Source organism: Scomber scombrus, chromosome 15 (genome assembly GCF_963691925.1).
Source record: "Scomber scombrus chromosome 15, fScoSco1.1, whole genome shotgun sequence".
Lineage (NCBI taxonomy): Eukaryota > Metazoa > Chordata > Actinopteri > Scombriformes > Scombridae > Scomber > Scomber scombrus.
In genome coordinates this window covers 5,461,777-5,478,386 of record NC_084984.1, presented here as the reverse complement: position 1 = coordinate 5,478,386, position 16,610 = coordinate 5,461,777, and the positions used below count along the sequence as shown (strand labels likewise).

The 16,610-nt window shown below is 38.5% G+C and overlaps 1 protein-coding gene across 5 annotated transcripts in view; it reads right to left on the bottom strand.

Annotated features, from left to right (window-relative positions):
• Positions 1–14,413, bottom strand: part of LOC133995475 (rab GTPase-activating protein 1) — a 75,362-nt gene extending 60,949 nt beyond the window's left edge. For 3 of the 5 annotated variants that reach the window (XR_009927152.1, XM_062434877.1, XM_062434881.1), the window contains exons 1-3: positions 14,296–14,413; positions 3,147–3,382; positions 1,203–1,232 (exon numbers count right to left, since the gene is read on the bottom strand). Coding sequence is in view for 3 of the 5 variants with exons in the window: in XM_062434877.1 (XP_062290861.1) it covers positions 1,203–1,232; positions 3,147–3,299 (183 nt within the window). In the remaining 2 variants the exon portion in view is untranslated. Of the gene's footprint in view, positions 1–1,202; positions 1,233–1,381; positions 1,424–3,146; positions 3,383–14,295 lie in introns of those variants that run through there. The other 2 variants (XM_062434878.1, XM_062434879.1) reach the window with 2 other exon arrangements.
• Between the last annotated feature and the right edge of the window lie 2,197 nt (positions 14,414–16,610).

Below are 16,610 nucleotides of genomic sequence, written 5' to 3'. Positions count from 1 at the left end.
CAGCTCCTTTCCTCTGCTGGGGCCAGCAGTAGTTGCATTGCTAGCTTTCTGATCGAGCTGGACGCTGCTATTGGATGTGTAACGTTGAGTGACCGTATCATCAGCCAATCAAATTTTGATGTGTTATTGACAGAACGCCCTAAGTCAAGCAGAGTTTCTAGTGCTGACCTGGGCGTCGTCATTCAAATGAGCTTGGCTGATTGGCCCATGGGCAGGTGTGTGATATCATGTTGGTGTCAATTAAGTACTGTTGCATAATAGTGGCCTTACATTGGATTCACAATGTGTATGTATTGTAGGACATAGGCCTATATGTGTGCAGCTGCTCTGTTGGCTGTATCGGCATACAATACTTTCTTTTGGGGCGGGGGAGTTGGATTTTGGTGCTGGCCCTGACTGAAACATCACTGCACGCTACTGGGAATACCTGTATCAATAAATGTTTAATAAACTATGCTGACAATGCTTGTAACTGTTTCAAAATGACCAAATAGTAAATAAAGGGAAAGCTTAAGGCTGGAGAAACAATGAAGAGCCACAAGAGGCAGCAAAGCCCCCCGTTTCCCTTCCTGATGTGGAAGCAGACTGATGTCAGCTAAGGAATAGAGAGCAGATTTAAGCTGCAGAGGGCACTGCTGTACAGACCAAGAAATAAAACTACCATTAAGAATACAGAATCTGATTTTTCAACCTTTGTGATTCTTTTATGGTTGAATATTTCGGGCTAAATTTTCCAAGTAGGCCTTCCATGTGTACATCTATGCCTTGATGGATGGATACTACAGTTTACAGTTTTTATATCCAATACTCTTAGTGACATTAGAAGACAAAATAAACTGTTGTTAAAGCAGCTCTCAATTCTATTTTGAGGTTCACACATCTGACATAACTGTGTCACTGTGCAGTTATAGTGGCCCTTGTGATTTACAGGCATAGCTAAAAGCCTGGGCAAGTTTACAGGTACAACTACAATACTACACGTGAGAATGTCTATCACAACTATCATCAAAGCTTAGGTATTGAAAAAGGCTTGCTAGGGCCATCACTCAAAAGCCAGCAAAAATACAGAGAGCACAAATCACAGACAGAATCACCACGGGATCACATCACAGAAAGAGAGAGAGAGAGATAGAGAGAAAAACTGATATATTCAAGCAGAGAAGAGTAGGAGGAAAGTAAAGATAGCGAGAGAAGAGACTGACCTTAAAGCTGACCCCTTCCTCAGAAATCACCTGCATAACAAACAACAAGTTTAGACACACTGACTCCTCTCTGACTGGATGGGCTGACTGGGAGGGAAATGTGCACAAGAGTGTGTTGGCGGAAACCAAATCATGATATCCGGATGACAAAAAAGTAAGTAAATGGAGTGATTTCATACCACTGCATACTGTGAACAGCAGATGTATATCTGGTAACGCTTTTCTTCCTTCTAACTGCAAGCAGTCAACTGGGGCGCACAAAACAGACATCTTAACTATGTTTACCATAAAAATAACTTTGAACCTTTAGCAGAACAAGAACTTGTGTAATATGCAAAATCATACTCTCTTATCTTAAAAAACACCCATGCTCTGCTGACGCCATCTTGTGGTGCCTTTACAAAGTCACGTCATCAATTCCTTCGTGACAAAGAAACACAGTACAGGTACAGTAATGATATAAACTAATGGATGCAGGTTGATCCTGTGAGCCAACTACTTATGTAAATTCAGTGAGAGGAGAGGAGAGGAGAGGAGAGGAGAGGAGAGGAGAGGAGAGGAGAGGAGAGGAGAGGAGAGGAGAGGAGATGAGAGGAGAGGAGAGGAGGTAACCTGAACCCATTAGGGATACAAATCGGATGGTGCCTGGTAGCTAGCTACATTTCTTTCCTCAGAAAGTCTTCATTCTCTTGGTGGAGAGACACACCCTAGTCACAAAACACCATTATTTTCCCTGACAATGAGTTCAAAGCACTTGCAGCTGCATCACCACGCTGTTTGTAAACCAATATCTGCTGGGTGAGTGCTAAATGAAGCACTAAACTGAATAGCAGAGCACATACTGTATGTCAGACATGCTAGGATAACACATGCTGTACAATAACAGAAGCATTTCATTCACTGTGGCTGGGAGACCCAAAGTTAAGAAGCATTCAACAAACTGGTAACATATCAGCTGACATGTCTAACACATTCAGCTCACACCTGAATACACGTGATTGTAGATGCCTTTCTTTGTCCACTACATCATACTCACTTCATAATACAGACAGTGCAGTGGAGGAACATTAAAACAGATTCAATTCTTGATAGAAAATGTCTGACAGAGCTTTGAGAGATAGAGTACCAGTCAAAAGTTCAGACACACTTTCTCATTCAAGGGAGCAAAAAAGCCAGTGACAATGTTCTTTCAGTTTATTTATGGTGATGTACGCATATCGACAAGGATGTGAGGACTTCTTTACTACAAGGAGGACATTTTAAATTGACAGATAAAACACACAGGCCTAAGACCAACTATGAGGAGGACGTAAAGATTGAGACTGTGGGGGAAAGCAAAATATGAAATGGTTAGCCTTAATGGTTAGATTGTGAGAATAATACATGTGATCTAAAAAAAAAAAAAAATCACTGCGTGCTTAAAAAAGGCAAGCAAGAAGTGACAGGTGAGTGATGAACACAGTAAGTTATAAATGGAGTCTGTATGAACTGTACCACCAGAACTACAATTTATAATGATAATCAAAACTGCAAGTAAGTGAGTGTTTTGTTAAATGTTGCCGTGGGTCCTGAGATACACGTCTGAATCAGTTTTAACTATTCAAACAGGCTGCTAATACTCTATGACACAATTTAGCCCACAGCCGCCTGTTATCCTGCTGGTATTCTCAAGATAATTATAGCTTAACAGTTGCTGTTATTTTGTCTTATGTGATTAGAACCAGATTGTCTATTACAGTACTGAGCATGCTCACAATATTCATAGTAGGAAACATCTTAGCTCAGGATTTATGCCCATGAGGCTGCTATCAGCGTAAATGTCAAGCTAAGGGGAACAGAGTGATGATTCTCAGCAGCTCATTGTTTACTTGACTCAGAACAGCTCAAAAGTCTCCCTTCTTTCCCTTTTTAGGTCCGTCCATACCTACACCCAACCATCCTTACCTTCAGTCCTGTCTTTTCGTCATCACTACCATTATTAGTGGAGGAGGGTGTCTCGTCCCCCAGCCGGGACACAAGGACAAAGTCCTCACTGTTGAGAGTGGACACTGAGTCCGAAGACACGCTAATCTTCCCCACCGAGCCCTTGTCATCCATGGCTGCCGCTGTTAAACTCAGCCACGCTGCTCATGAATGGAAGACGGGAGGAGGAAGCGGTGGGAGATGATGAGCAAAATCACCTAGAAAAAGAACAAAAGAAAGAAAGAAAGAAAAGAAAACAGTCATGATGTGATGAAATCCATGAAAAGCATCTTTTAATGCAACTGGAAATCTGGCTGCTTGAAAACTAACCCTAAGGTCTTTTTGAACAGCTTAAGGAAACTGTGTGGCTGCTTTACAAAACCCAGAAAGAGGGAGCATAAAAACTGAAAATGGAGACGTAGAGAGAAAGAGAATCTATGGGTAATTTGTTTAAAATTGTATTTATCTCAGCAGAATAAAAAGAGAGGTATTTGCAAAATAGATTGATGCAATGCAAAGCCATGGTGATGCAAGTGCCATTTTGGAAAGAAAACATGCATATGAAAGTGCAGACGTAAGGAACGAGCCGTTTTCTACAACCATCCAGCTGTTCCATGTCAGTATTGCCCAATACAAAGATTCAATTGTTCAATTGTGGTCCTGCAGCACCACATCAGACAAGTACACCAAAACTACATTACCTAAACACACAAGAGACAATATGATGCTCTGAATGGGCATGATTGTTCTCCTGGCCCGCCATCACAACCACAAATAACCTAAGCTGACATCCTGTGGGAAACACTGCACACCATCATCATCATCTCATCTTCCGCTGTGCCTTTCACTTCAGCTCCCTCCATCAATCCATCCATCATCTGCTCTCTGAAATAGCATTACAGCACAGCATCAGATCCATTCACACAAACGTAACCCGAGCACACATTGTCTGCCTGATAAATTAAAAATAAATGTATAATTATTTATGAGGACAACTCACAGCAGCACAAAACACTTTTTACTTTTAAAATCTATTTCTAAGTTTATGTATGACCACGATAGGTAAACATTGTTTGAGCTGTTTTCAACATCATTACAGTTGAGGCATGAAGTAACTACTGAAAAAGGGTGGTGCCATTGTAGCCAACACAGGAAGAAATGTGCAACAGACGGTTCTGGCAGAGGTTCAACAAAAGACCAGGACGAGCTATTTCTGGCTCCCCTCTCAACTCTCCTTTTTTTTCCCCCCTTTTACTACTCTTCTCTCCTATCTCCTCCCTTTCAATTTGCTATTTTTCTCCAGCTCCTTTTTGCTCCTCACCTATCTCCCCTCTACAGGTGACCTCTTGCCTTTTTCTAAAGACTTCAGTTGCTGTTTCTTCCACTTTGCTCTCCTGTCAAACCACCCTTCCTTTTTGAAGCAGGTCCAACAATGGAAAAGTAATGGGGGGGGGGGAGAGAGAGAGTCAACAGTGGAAAGGTCAAAGCAGTTAATAATGAACATTACTTATGATAACATTATTACACTGACCGAGAATAAACCTCAGTAGCTGTAAGTGGCTATCTTTGTGTGACTAGAAGGTTTTATAACACTTTTAGTTGATATGAATGTTATTATTAGGCTACGACACACAAACTGAGTCAAATGAAGCGGCAACTCAAGCTTGTTCTCTTTCTCTTTTAGAAGCAAACTGAGGAAATGAGAGACTGTGGTCCTGTGTGTTGTTTTTCACTTGTGTTGCAAAACTGAAGTTGAAAGACAGGGTCACGGGGTGCAACACTCTGTACCCTCTGAAGCCTGTTAAATTATGAGAATATAAAACTACACGTCACAGCTGAGCTTTGCACCAATTATCATTAAACTTTAAGGTTGGTACATTTGGTCAAGAAGAAAAAACCTTTACGTTATTGGTGGGTTCTAGGTTAGTTTTGCCTGTCATCCTGCATACTATATATTTATTTAACTTTATTAAAGACTGTGACTGGACCTCATGAATAATAATGATGATGATGATGATGATGATGATGATGATGAGTAGAAGTTGTTTTACTTACTTTTTTTTACGAGGAACTGCTAAAATTTGTGGAGAACACAAACCCAATACAACTCTGTTAAAACCTCCTTTTCACTTTCTGTTGTATCAAATAATCCCAGCACGTACGTTCATACGTTACCATGGTTACCAAATAAACTCACATGAATATACATCTCAAACAGATTGAAAATTTGACTTCTTAACAATTCAGCAGATGGATTTAAGAGAAGATGAGCTCTAGCATTCAAGCTAAAATCACGTAAAAGCAATCAAAGATTACACAGGGCTGAACCAGATCGAGACCCACCTTTTCAAGCTGTCTCGGTGCAGTTGTTTGATCTGCAGCGTTAACAAACAGAGCTTTCACACCACCAAAAAAGTACCCAAACCAAAAGGGAATCCCACTAAATTACAATTGAAGTAATCAAATCCTCAAAATGTGTTCAAAACAGATTTTAGACTGCAGCTGGGTACAATTATGATCCGTATTTTACGAATAAATGGGCAAAAAAAAATGCTTATCTAAAGCTATGTTCAGGCAGGTTTACCGTTTTCTATGAGGACCCCAGTTTACTTTTAACCCTTACATACTATTCAGGGTCAAATTTTACCCGTGTTTACATTTAAGAGCTGTAAAAACACCCTATACATTTCTTTTAGCTGGACCTTTCCTAATGTGACTCACAGTATACAAAAAATGGAAATAAAATGCATTCTTTTTCAATGTTGTGCAGCTAATACACATTTTATATATATGCAAATGTGCAAATTGGACTTGTGTTTATTTAAAAAATTCAATTTATCAAAATTCAAATGTGTTCAAATGTTCTTCTGAATCATAAAATAGTGATTGTGAATTAATTCATTAATGACTGATGGGAATTTATGAATGTGAATTGGTGTAGAGGCTAATTATGAGTCAGAATTCGAACAGTATGTGAGAGTTAACTGAATATCAGATAGTGGGAAACGTTTAATTAAAACTTTATATTTCAGCATTTGCTTTAATAATGCAGAACAGAATGTGTTATAGATCACTTGAATAACATCGTTACATAGGCCTCGCTCGGCAGCAATTAAACATCTTATCCTCCCGCCCCTAAAAACTAAAGTCAGCAACGACTCCTCTAAAAGCACCCGTAGTCCACCGGCACAGTTGCCTGATTAGATCTCTTAAACTCTTAGACTGTGTGGGTGTGGACAGACTGTACTCAACTGTCAGCTCTTCCTCACTCTCCTGATAGTTTTGTTGCCAAAACCTGACCAGAACAGTGCCGGTTTGTGTCGGTTGGACATAGTTTCCACTGCATTTCAATTTGGCAACAATTTAAAAAAAAAAAAAAACATGCCATTTACGCCGACTTGTCTCAACGGCTCTGTGTGGCAAGTAAAACAAAATACCATGTGAACCAAGGGCATTGTAAACAACACAGACAAAGCATATTTCACACAACTTGTCCTGTCTGAGCCCAAAAGGGGTACCGTACTGCCTGCCGACACTTTAACCTGTGAAAAGATTCAAGAAAACAAACAATACTCAACAGTCGACCCAAAGTAAAATTACACCCTTTGAACTGCTGAAACCATGAGATTTAATAACATATATAACAACCAAGACACTAAAAAGAGACTACACGAACGACAATGAAAAGACAACAACAACACTAAATAAAATCCCAGGCTGGGAGGAAGCAAGACCAGCAGTCCACAAACCAGAAACCTCTCCCTGCAATGGGAACCTGGAGCATTTAACCACTTCCTTTACTGGGCCAGGTGCACTGCGTAATAACGGGCATAACAGCACAGCTAAATAGAGCGCAGCCAAAGTTATTGCTTCATGTAGTTTGGAGACATCGCGTAATTTCCAGTATAGCTCCAACTAACTCCAGCTTAGGTTAAAACACCTGTGTGGGGAGTGTGGATGTTTTTTCATAAATTTCTTCATACCTATAAAACACTAGTTGTAGGCCAGGGTATAGTTAATGAATAACAGTAAACTCACAGTTACAATCTACAAGAAAAAGAGCATCTGATTCAGTTGCATCACTCCTCAGTCCCTTCTTATCTCCGCAGGCTTTTAATCTTCAAGAGACTTTGCAGATGTTTACTCTACTTTAGGCTCAAAGGCGACTGTGTTTCCATTTTTAGCACGCTTGTCCTCCCTGAGTGATTAATGTGGTTCTTTTTCCCTCCGATTTCATGTCGAGGAACTTTCTACATTTTTTGTGCGTGTGTGTGTGTGTGTGTGTGTGTGTGTGTGTGTGTGTGTGTGTGTGTGTGTGTGTGTGTGTGTGTGTGTGTGTGTGTGTGTTTGTATGGGTCTTTTGCTTGTCTTGTTCTGCCGCCGTGGCTGATCATGCTAATTAAAATTTTATTGCATTAATTTAAATGTTTACTTTGATAGACGCTGTGTACATCTATCATGTAGAGTGACTTCCTCAAAACAAGTTAGTATTGTATATCGTATATAATAATAAAAATGTTATTGGGAAATGAAGTGTCTGGGCCTTTCTTCATTCTTTTTTATAATCTTGTTTTTTATTCTAACTTTTAATAAACTTTTTTTTCTTTTCTCTTTAATATTTTACTTAATTTAATTTTTTTCAACAATTTCTTTATCTTGTGTGCATTGGTCAAATTTTCTTTATAATGTGTTCTTTGTTTTGTTCCCTCATCGTTTTTATTCCTTCGCTTTATGTTGTCCATGGTCTACACTGGTTCTGTCTTTTTATCAACTGTGAAGCACTTTGAACTACAGCAACCTGTATGAAAGGTGCTTTATAAATAAAGTTTAATTTGATTGATTGATTGATTGACTGATTGTTCACATAATGCCTTCAAATTAAAGCTTACCCGATGCTACCATGTTACCAGCATGAGTCCTCATACTTCAGTTATGAAAGTAATAATAACTGAGCTGTGCTGTGACTGGAGACATTGAAAACTCAGCCTTTGCAGTGGAGCCTGTACACTTCCTTTTTCAGTCTTTCAGGCATACATTAACAGAAGAGAAACACACACACACACAAGCAGCTGTATCATAAACACAAATAAGCCCACAAGCGCACATGTGGAGCACACACAGACCTCTTACTCCATTAACTGGCAGCTCCAGCAGTCTTATAATGGTTGCCTTGTCACCCTGTTTTCCTCCCCAGCCTCAGCAACAGTCCTCTCTGCCCGCTCCCACCAAGCTACACGGTCACTTATCAACCTTTTCGCCGCCTTGATTCACTTCCAACAAGACTCATAATCCATCGCCTATCAGACTACTGGCTGTGACACTTTGTAAATGCTTAACAGGTTGAAAAATGTCTTAAATTCAAGGACATTTCTAGATTGTATTTTCTTCTGTTCAAGTGAGTTTTTGCACCAAACACTCGACAACACCAGCTTGTTTTAGAGTACAGAGACAGAGCCGTCGACTGTTTCTTTTATCTCGCAATTTCTCCCTACTAGCCACATCTCTATCCTTTATATCTCAACTTCTTGTGTCTGTTTTACTCTTTGATTTAACTATTTTGATTGAAATCTTGTTTCATAGCCGTCTTCTGACTTATTACCCATTTTGTCTGGTCTAAAAGGAAGATGAATCTACACTACATGTTAGAGGAGAAAGGGATTTTAATTAAGTTCAACCAAAGACAAAAAGAGAGAGTTGTGGGGTGTGTAACTACAGTCAACGTGCAGAAAGAACAAGATGAGTTTACACACCCTCAGCACAGGAGATTAAAAAAACATAGTTCTTCAATTAAATTGTTTTAATATTTAAAGCATATGGAGGTCAAATATTTTACAATATAAGATTATTATCAGGTTGCTATTTTTAAATTATATGTCACCACTCATCCATAACCTGAGGATATACAATTTATGATCATATATGACAAAGATAAGCAGCAAACGTTCATATTTAACAAGCTGAGAAGACAGCTCAGTAATTCTACTGTTATCAAAATAGTCACTGATTAATCGATCAATAGATTAACTGTTTCAGCTCTATTTCATCGTTTCGTATGCACATGTGATGCCTGAGGGCGTTCGCTCTTCAAAAGCTTGTTTCTCAAAAATCGGTCGACAAGTTTAGTGTTACAATGTGACTGTAGTGTGATACAGAGTGACACTGAGTGTATACATCGATTCCATACTGTCAGGTTTGAAACTGAATCCTAGTTTTTCTGGACTGTGATGTTTTAAATCTGTTTGCTTGTCTTTTAAAGAGGGGAGATAAAGAGGTAAATATTCAGTGGTTAGATGAAATCAGGCACTAAAATGTATTCTTTAGGATTGCAAACCAAGTTGTCTGATGTAGTTTTGTTTGTAGTTTTACAGAATCAGCTGACCCATGAGACCATAACAGCAGCTACGGTTTAAATATGGGGACCAAATCAGTGATAGCAGTAACTTCCCTTCAAAGTTCATCTTAACTAAAATCAAAAGCACAGTGCCTGAATCTGTAAAAAGCATCTATTATGTCAATCCATGCGTAAAAATGTTCACACTGGAAACCTCTGCCTTTCTTTTTTTTTTTTCTGTCTCCCTACCACTCTCCAGCTGAACGGCCTGTTCTGGGTTGCCAGCTGGGCCCTGCGTGCACCTCACGAGGGAGAGGAAGACACAGCCAGACACAGCCAGAGAGCATTCAGGCTTGCAAACACAGTCCCTTTCGACTCGCCTCACAGCAGTGATTTTAGCCAGGCAGAGATAGCGGGGGGAGAAAAGGCAGTGAGAGAGAGCAAAGAGGAGAGAGAAAAGACGGAAAAGGTTCGACGACGACGAGGTGAATCACAAGGTACGATACAAAAGAGGAAAGAAAGGAGAGGAATGAAAGAAAAGCTCTGAGTGAGCAGGTTATAAATTATACAAATCAAAGACACACACACACACACACACACACACACAGTCTCTCATTTCCATCTTATTTGTGTTGTGTCAGTGTCTTATAATCAATTCAGATCACAGAGCTCTGGCTGCCAGCTGTCCAGGAATGAAACTCCTGCATGTCTCACACTCAACAACAAAACACACTCACATGATCGAGGCAAAAAAAAAACAAAAAAAAAGAAAGAAGAAAGAAAGAAAGAACACGGTCATCACGTAGTGCAGGACTTCTGAGAAGCGCTGGCTGCAAGAACTTCCACTGTGACATACAGAGCTGCAAAATGTGTCAATGTACACAGATATTCATATACATAGCAGAGGCCTATTAAGGGAACTCGACACCGACGTGTGTGAGTGAGTGTGAGTGTGTGTGTGTGTGTGTGTGTGTGTGTGTGTGTGTGTGTGTGTGTGTGTGTGTGTGTGTGTGTGTGTGTGTGTGTGTGTGTGTGTGTGTACGCTCCATCTACAAACTACAAACGTTGTTAAGGGTGTTGGTCCTTTTTAGAAACAACAAGTGAAAGCAGCATTCGTCACCGGTTAAAAGTCAACAGCAGGTTTTATAATACATATCTAACTCTCAAAACACCAAATAACCACAATCATATTATGTAATAAATCATTTTCTTTTTCATCTCTGCTTTTTTTTATTACATATTGGATGGGTTTTCTTCTTTTAAAATGGACTTTAAACTGACCAACAACAGCAGAGTCATAACAACCTAATTTCCACTTCATGAATGACTAAATTATTATTTTTTAACATGAAATACTTTGCATTTGTTTACTCCCTGAACATCACTGGTTCACTTTTACAATCCAAAGGGCCTGGCTGTGGGGTATTGATGCAAAGTGACTGTAAAAAGAAAACAAATACATATATGGGGAGTCATAAATAAAGTGTTTGCTGCTGTAGTCGGTCAGGAAGAGTCTAAATTGAATATTACTGATCCACCGAATCATGAACTCTAAAAACCAGCCCTAAAGATAATCTAATAGTCTTTCCATCAACTCAAAACTTTGAAATGTAAAAAAATAACTAATAAACAATCTGTGATTCGTAACATTGGTCCAATCAGAAAAAAATAAGAAAATGAATGAATATAACATGCAGGCTACATTAACTATGTGTCTCAGGGTAGGTCATTAAATATCATTAAATGTATCATTGACCTTTCTGATATTAGTTATTCAAATTGTGTTTTAAAGATGACAGAGACAGCTTTAATTTTTACAGAAGATTGTAACCTTCTGTAAATTACAGGGATCATCAAGTGTCAATATCCCATAATTGATGCTTCACTGAACCAAGCCCCGAACATCTCCACAAGACTCCACAGAACATTTTCAATAATCTGAAATACAGCGCTCTTATCTGCCGTAGTACAATACCATGCAGCTACATTCAAGTTTCTTAAATTGACAGCTAACCCTCTGGCTTAAACAGCCGACTCAGCAGCTCAGACAAAGAGCTGAATCAGCAAATGGCACACTTAATTTTGAAGTTGTAGAGCAGGGTGCGAACACCAACACACATTGTCTTGAGCCATCAAAAAAAAAAAAAAATCCAATATCTCCTCCACACTCACTGTCGATGCTATGAAACTGGGATTTATGTTGAGTCAATGTTTATGCTTCGAGGAAATGTTGCAGATGCTAGCGAGTGCTGCAACAAAAATGTTCAACTCCTGTCTTAGCCATGAAATATCATTTTACACTTTCAATCTCACGCAATCTTCTTTCATCCACAGCAACTGCAAGGAAGCACTAATCCACTACAGCCTCCCCTCCCTCCGCCCCTCAGTCTCCACCAGCACCCCAAATGACAGGTGCATATGAGGGGTGCTGTTAGGATTTCAGAGCATTCAGGGCTCAGCTCTAAGCTTAATATAGAGCTAAGCAGATACTTCATAAGAGAAAATGTGTGGAATCTAAACAGCTAAATACATCAATTAAATAGACATCATTCACATATTTGCTCCCGGGGAGGGGAATTATATTTATAGTGTACAATTATGGTTCATGAGTTCAGCATTTCTATATCTTATTATGGATCATTTGATAGTTGTGTGCAAAGTGTAGATTCTGAAATGTAATGTAATTTATGTTTTTGTTGTTTCTTGTTTTACTTTATGTGAGAAACTAGATTGTTTCTAGTCACTGTACAGATTCATGTTGTTATCTTGATGAGTGTAAAACATCAAACTTATAATTCTCTCATAATTCTTCATTCTGAATAACTGAATTGTCATCAGATGGTTTGTTTTTGTATACAATTACTCCCTGAAAAAAGAAAGAAAAAGAAAAACGTATCTTCTGCTCGGGCATCACTAAAGTACATTTGAAAAAGTACTGACCCCACCTCTAGTATACATGACCATTGTTACCTCAGCCAGTATTTGCACACAGACAATATTTCATGTTTGTGTGTGTGTGTGTGTGTGTGTGTGTGTGTGTGTGTGTGTGTGTGTGTGTGTGTCTGTGTGTGTGTGTGTGTGTGTGTGTGTGTGTGTGTAAATGTGTGTAAATGTGTGTAAATGTGTGTGTGTGCGCATGTGTCACCTGCATTACCTGCAACAAAGCTTTACTGTAAACTTGCGTATCAGGAAACAGAACAGGAACAAAGAGCTGAGTCAAGTGAAGCAGCATTTGGCACACATGGCTCGCAGTTACAATACATGTTTTCCACCGCTGGGAATATTCAAAATCACAAAGACAAAAGCTGGTATCAACAAATCCATTTTTAACAATAGCACTAGTCTGATGCATTAATCTAACAACAGCTAGTGGGATTCACTTCTCAACATATACATTTATTTTGACAATAATAATAATAACAAATAGATAACAAACACAAGTCAAAGTTGTTTGAAGATATACTTCATTGCATTTTTACTGGGCCTTTATTGCTGTTGAATAAGCAAGATGTTTACAAATCTAATAATACTACACTGAATTTGAGTAATGATTGTTTGTGTGACTAACTAAGGCGAAGACAAATGTTTTAATGGTTCAATCATTCAACATATTTATTTCAAAAATCAAGCAATGCTTCTCAGCAGCCGAATGTCAGGCGCTGATACACACCACCAAAAGACTGATCAAAACAAACTTCATGGTCCGTCCCTGATCACATGACAATAACAGAGCACCAAATAACAAAAAATAAGATGCACCAAATGAGTACTTCATTAAAAAGAGATTCACTTCAAAATTTAAATTCCTCTGTTATACATTTATACTACGATTAATACTTACAGACAATAAATTAACTACAACAGGTTTTAAAGAAAGACTTTCAAGTTTTGAGGTGATTGTCTCATCTATTCTAATTATGTGTCTTTATTACATGGACGTCAAAATGATGTGTGAGAGGTACTAAATAGGAAACAGAATGGTTGACATGATGACCAGTGTATTGTGAAGTATCATTTAAGTAAATATGTCACATAAAAATCTTAATAAACCAAACTACCAGCCTGTACACACACTGTATGCTGAAAACAAACACAGAGCAGATCCAGCTGTCAGTCCGCCCTGTGGTTAAATATGACCAGTGGCACACAAAACAGGAAAACCACTATAGTGTAAATTAGTGCTGCTTGACAGTTCACAGCGGTCAGAGCCTCTCCTGCATGGTTATTCTCCGATAACAGATTGATATACTGCTAATATACACAGTAATTGGCTTTCAGGTACGACAGTTAATCTGGATACGAGCATACCTGCTACATGTTATCCCATGCAGATCCCAAACCCCACAGCTATTTAATAGATAATAATATCCAGTGCTGCATTATTTTTGCTCGATAACGAAACCAGCTTTAGTGTGAACTTATTGCTCCAGTTAACAGCTAGCCAAGACTAACCTGCCTAACGTGAACTGTTAGCTACGACAGCTCAACAGTCATCGATTCAAAATCCGACAAAAAGACACAGTGACCAATTAACGAAACTATCCCGTGACCATAAAGCAATTAATGCGAAGTGCTATGTAAAGGTGTTCGCATTAAATAGGTGAATAAACCTGTTTGGCAGCCTTCGCTGGGGACAGCCTGGATACAGGCCATTACTGTACATAGCTGGCTAGCTAACGTCTGCTAGCCACGCTACCTTGGCACTTACAACCAACAAACAGGTAGTTATGTCCCTGACTAAAGACACCGCCGCCTTTAAACTTGACAGTGAATGCATGTGCAAGTGCAGAAACAGCTTACCTGTATTCCCACGGTTGTATTTATTCCAGTGGCGGTTGGCACAACATTGCACTTTCCCAATAGCATCAGCAGCCAACAGCATCCAGCCGAGCTGTAAACACAAGCCCAACCAACCCGCTGACACCGACGCTGCGCATGCGCCTGTCAGTGGCCCTCTGGTCGCCTGTGCAGAGGGATGGGAGGCGTTGGCCTTGCCTAATGACAGGATGCTCATACAGGGGTTTGTTGTGTTTTTTATTCACTATGCGACAATAATACAATAACAGAAACAATTAGACATCATAATGAAATGAAGATAACATTACATGACTTCACTCTCAGTATGTTAATTGAGTGAACATGGTAAGAGAATAAAGTCAGTAGATAGAAAAAATAACTTTAACAGGTAAGCAATAAAATCAGATTTTTTTTTAAATAAACTTTGAGATTTCTAACTACATGTGAACATTTCTTATTGTTTATAAGCAGTGTTAAATGATAACTGGTTACATGTAACAGTGTTATGTAATTTAATTGCAAAATAAATGCAACTGTAATCCGTTACAGTTAAACATGTGAAATTAAATTTCAGTTACTTATTAAAATGGTGATGATTACAAAGGGTGTTACATCTGAAGCCAGACCTTCAATATTTTGCTCAGAAGGATGTTTTTTTCTCATGTAACTGACTACATATATTGGTATTTTTAATTCATTGAAACCAATTTTTTTACATTTTGTAAATAAATCATGATGTGGACCTTATTTTGAACACACATAGGTTTAAGTGGTGTCACAGTACCAATTAAGCCCATGTCAGACATTTGACTTTTTTCATAAAATATATTTATTTTATATTTCAAAATCTACATGACCTAATGAATAAATTTTCAAATGAGAGGTAAATCTTGCTTTATAAGAAATGATCTCCCTAATTAGAAAGGTAATCAAAAAGTAATCAGTTACATTAATTGAAATAGTTACATTAATTATTACATTTTTAATAGGTTAACTAGTACTGTAACCTTATACATTTCCAGAGAACCCTTTCCAACCCTGTTTATAAGTTGGATGAATTCAAAATACTTAAATTCAAATAATAGGCGAAATCTTAAGAACTTTATGGATTTATGTATATATGGAGTTTTCCTAGTGAAATTTTAAAAAATGACTGTTGAACTTTGTGTCTTTCGTTTTCATGTTATAGGATGCTCACAAAGGTAGTCTAGAGTCCAGGTGCTTTTTGCAAGTTTTCAGGTCTAAAAGTTTTTTTTTAATCTGATACCTGTGTGCAGTATTGAAGCCAAATGATTAAATATTCAAGGTTTGTGTGGCTATGTTAGGCCAGAATGTTGCTTTCTTCTTTCTTTCTTGCTCAAAAGTTGAGACTTTCATTTCTCTTTTTTCTTTGAAATCTCTAGTCAGGTTGTGTCTTTTGGGAGTCAAGTCAAGTAGCACACCAGTGAATTCGAAGTTTCGAGTTCACTTTTTTTGTAACATACAGTAAGTCTGACTCAGATCTTCAGTTGAAAGGTTGACCCTTAGTTGATCTGCAAACTGGGGTTGGACTTTTTCAAGGTTTCCTTTTTCATTTGCAAGTTTTTCTTTTCCTAGATGAGAACTGTTCCACCTGCTATAATGATTAATTAATTACAAACGTCGTCTAATTGTTTTTTTTCTTCAGTCCTTATTTTGTTTCCCTTTTTTTGTGAAATGTTTCCTCTCTACCTAGTTAACATTAGAAAAGTCATGGCTTCAGCATTTCAAGGGCAGCAGTTTGGTGGAGATGGCAACGACTTGTTAACATGGGAGAGCTCTTATTAATCTCCCGACCAATTCTTTGAATATATCACTTAACCCCAGCAGTCAGCTGAGATAAACACACCTGTGCTGCACTTGTTGTGTTATGGTCATGCTGGGCTTTCCTATCCAGTCTGTCGGGGCTTGTTGTTTCAGTGTTGGACCAGGTAATTTAAGAAATTCACTCCCTTTCTAACATAATGAAAGTCACAACTTGAGAGAGGACTACTAATAACATAAAGCTAGATGCTGTACAGGTGTTAACATATTTCTGCATGGCTGTAATGTAATGTGTAATTCTGTCTATGGAGGCTTTTTATTCAATTTCCACTCAGATATTTCCAGTGAGCTCTGGAGATTCAGCTCCCCCTTGTGTTTCCAATGAATATAAACAAATGAGCGATGGAGCAGCAACATTTATAGCATTTACATAATTGCTGAAATGGTATTAGTATCTAAGCAGTTAATCTGTCCGTCAAGAGTCAAGTGCTCACAGTAGCCTTTCAAAGTCCAGAAAGAAACTCCCTGCTAAATCT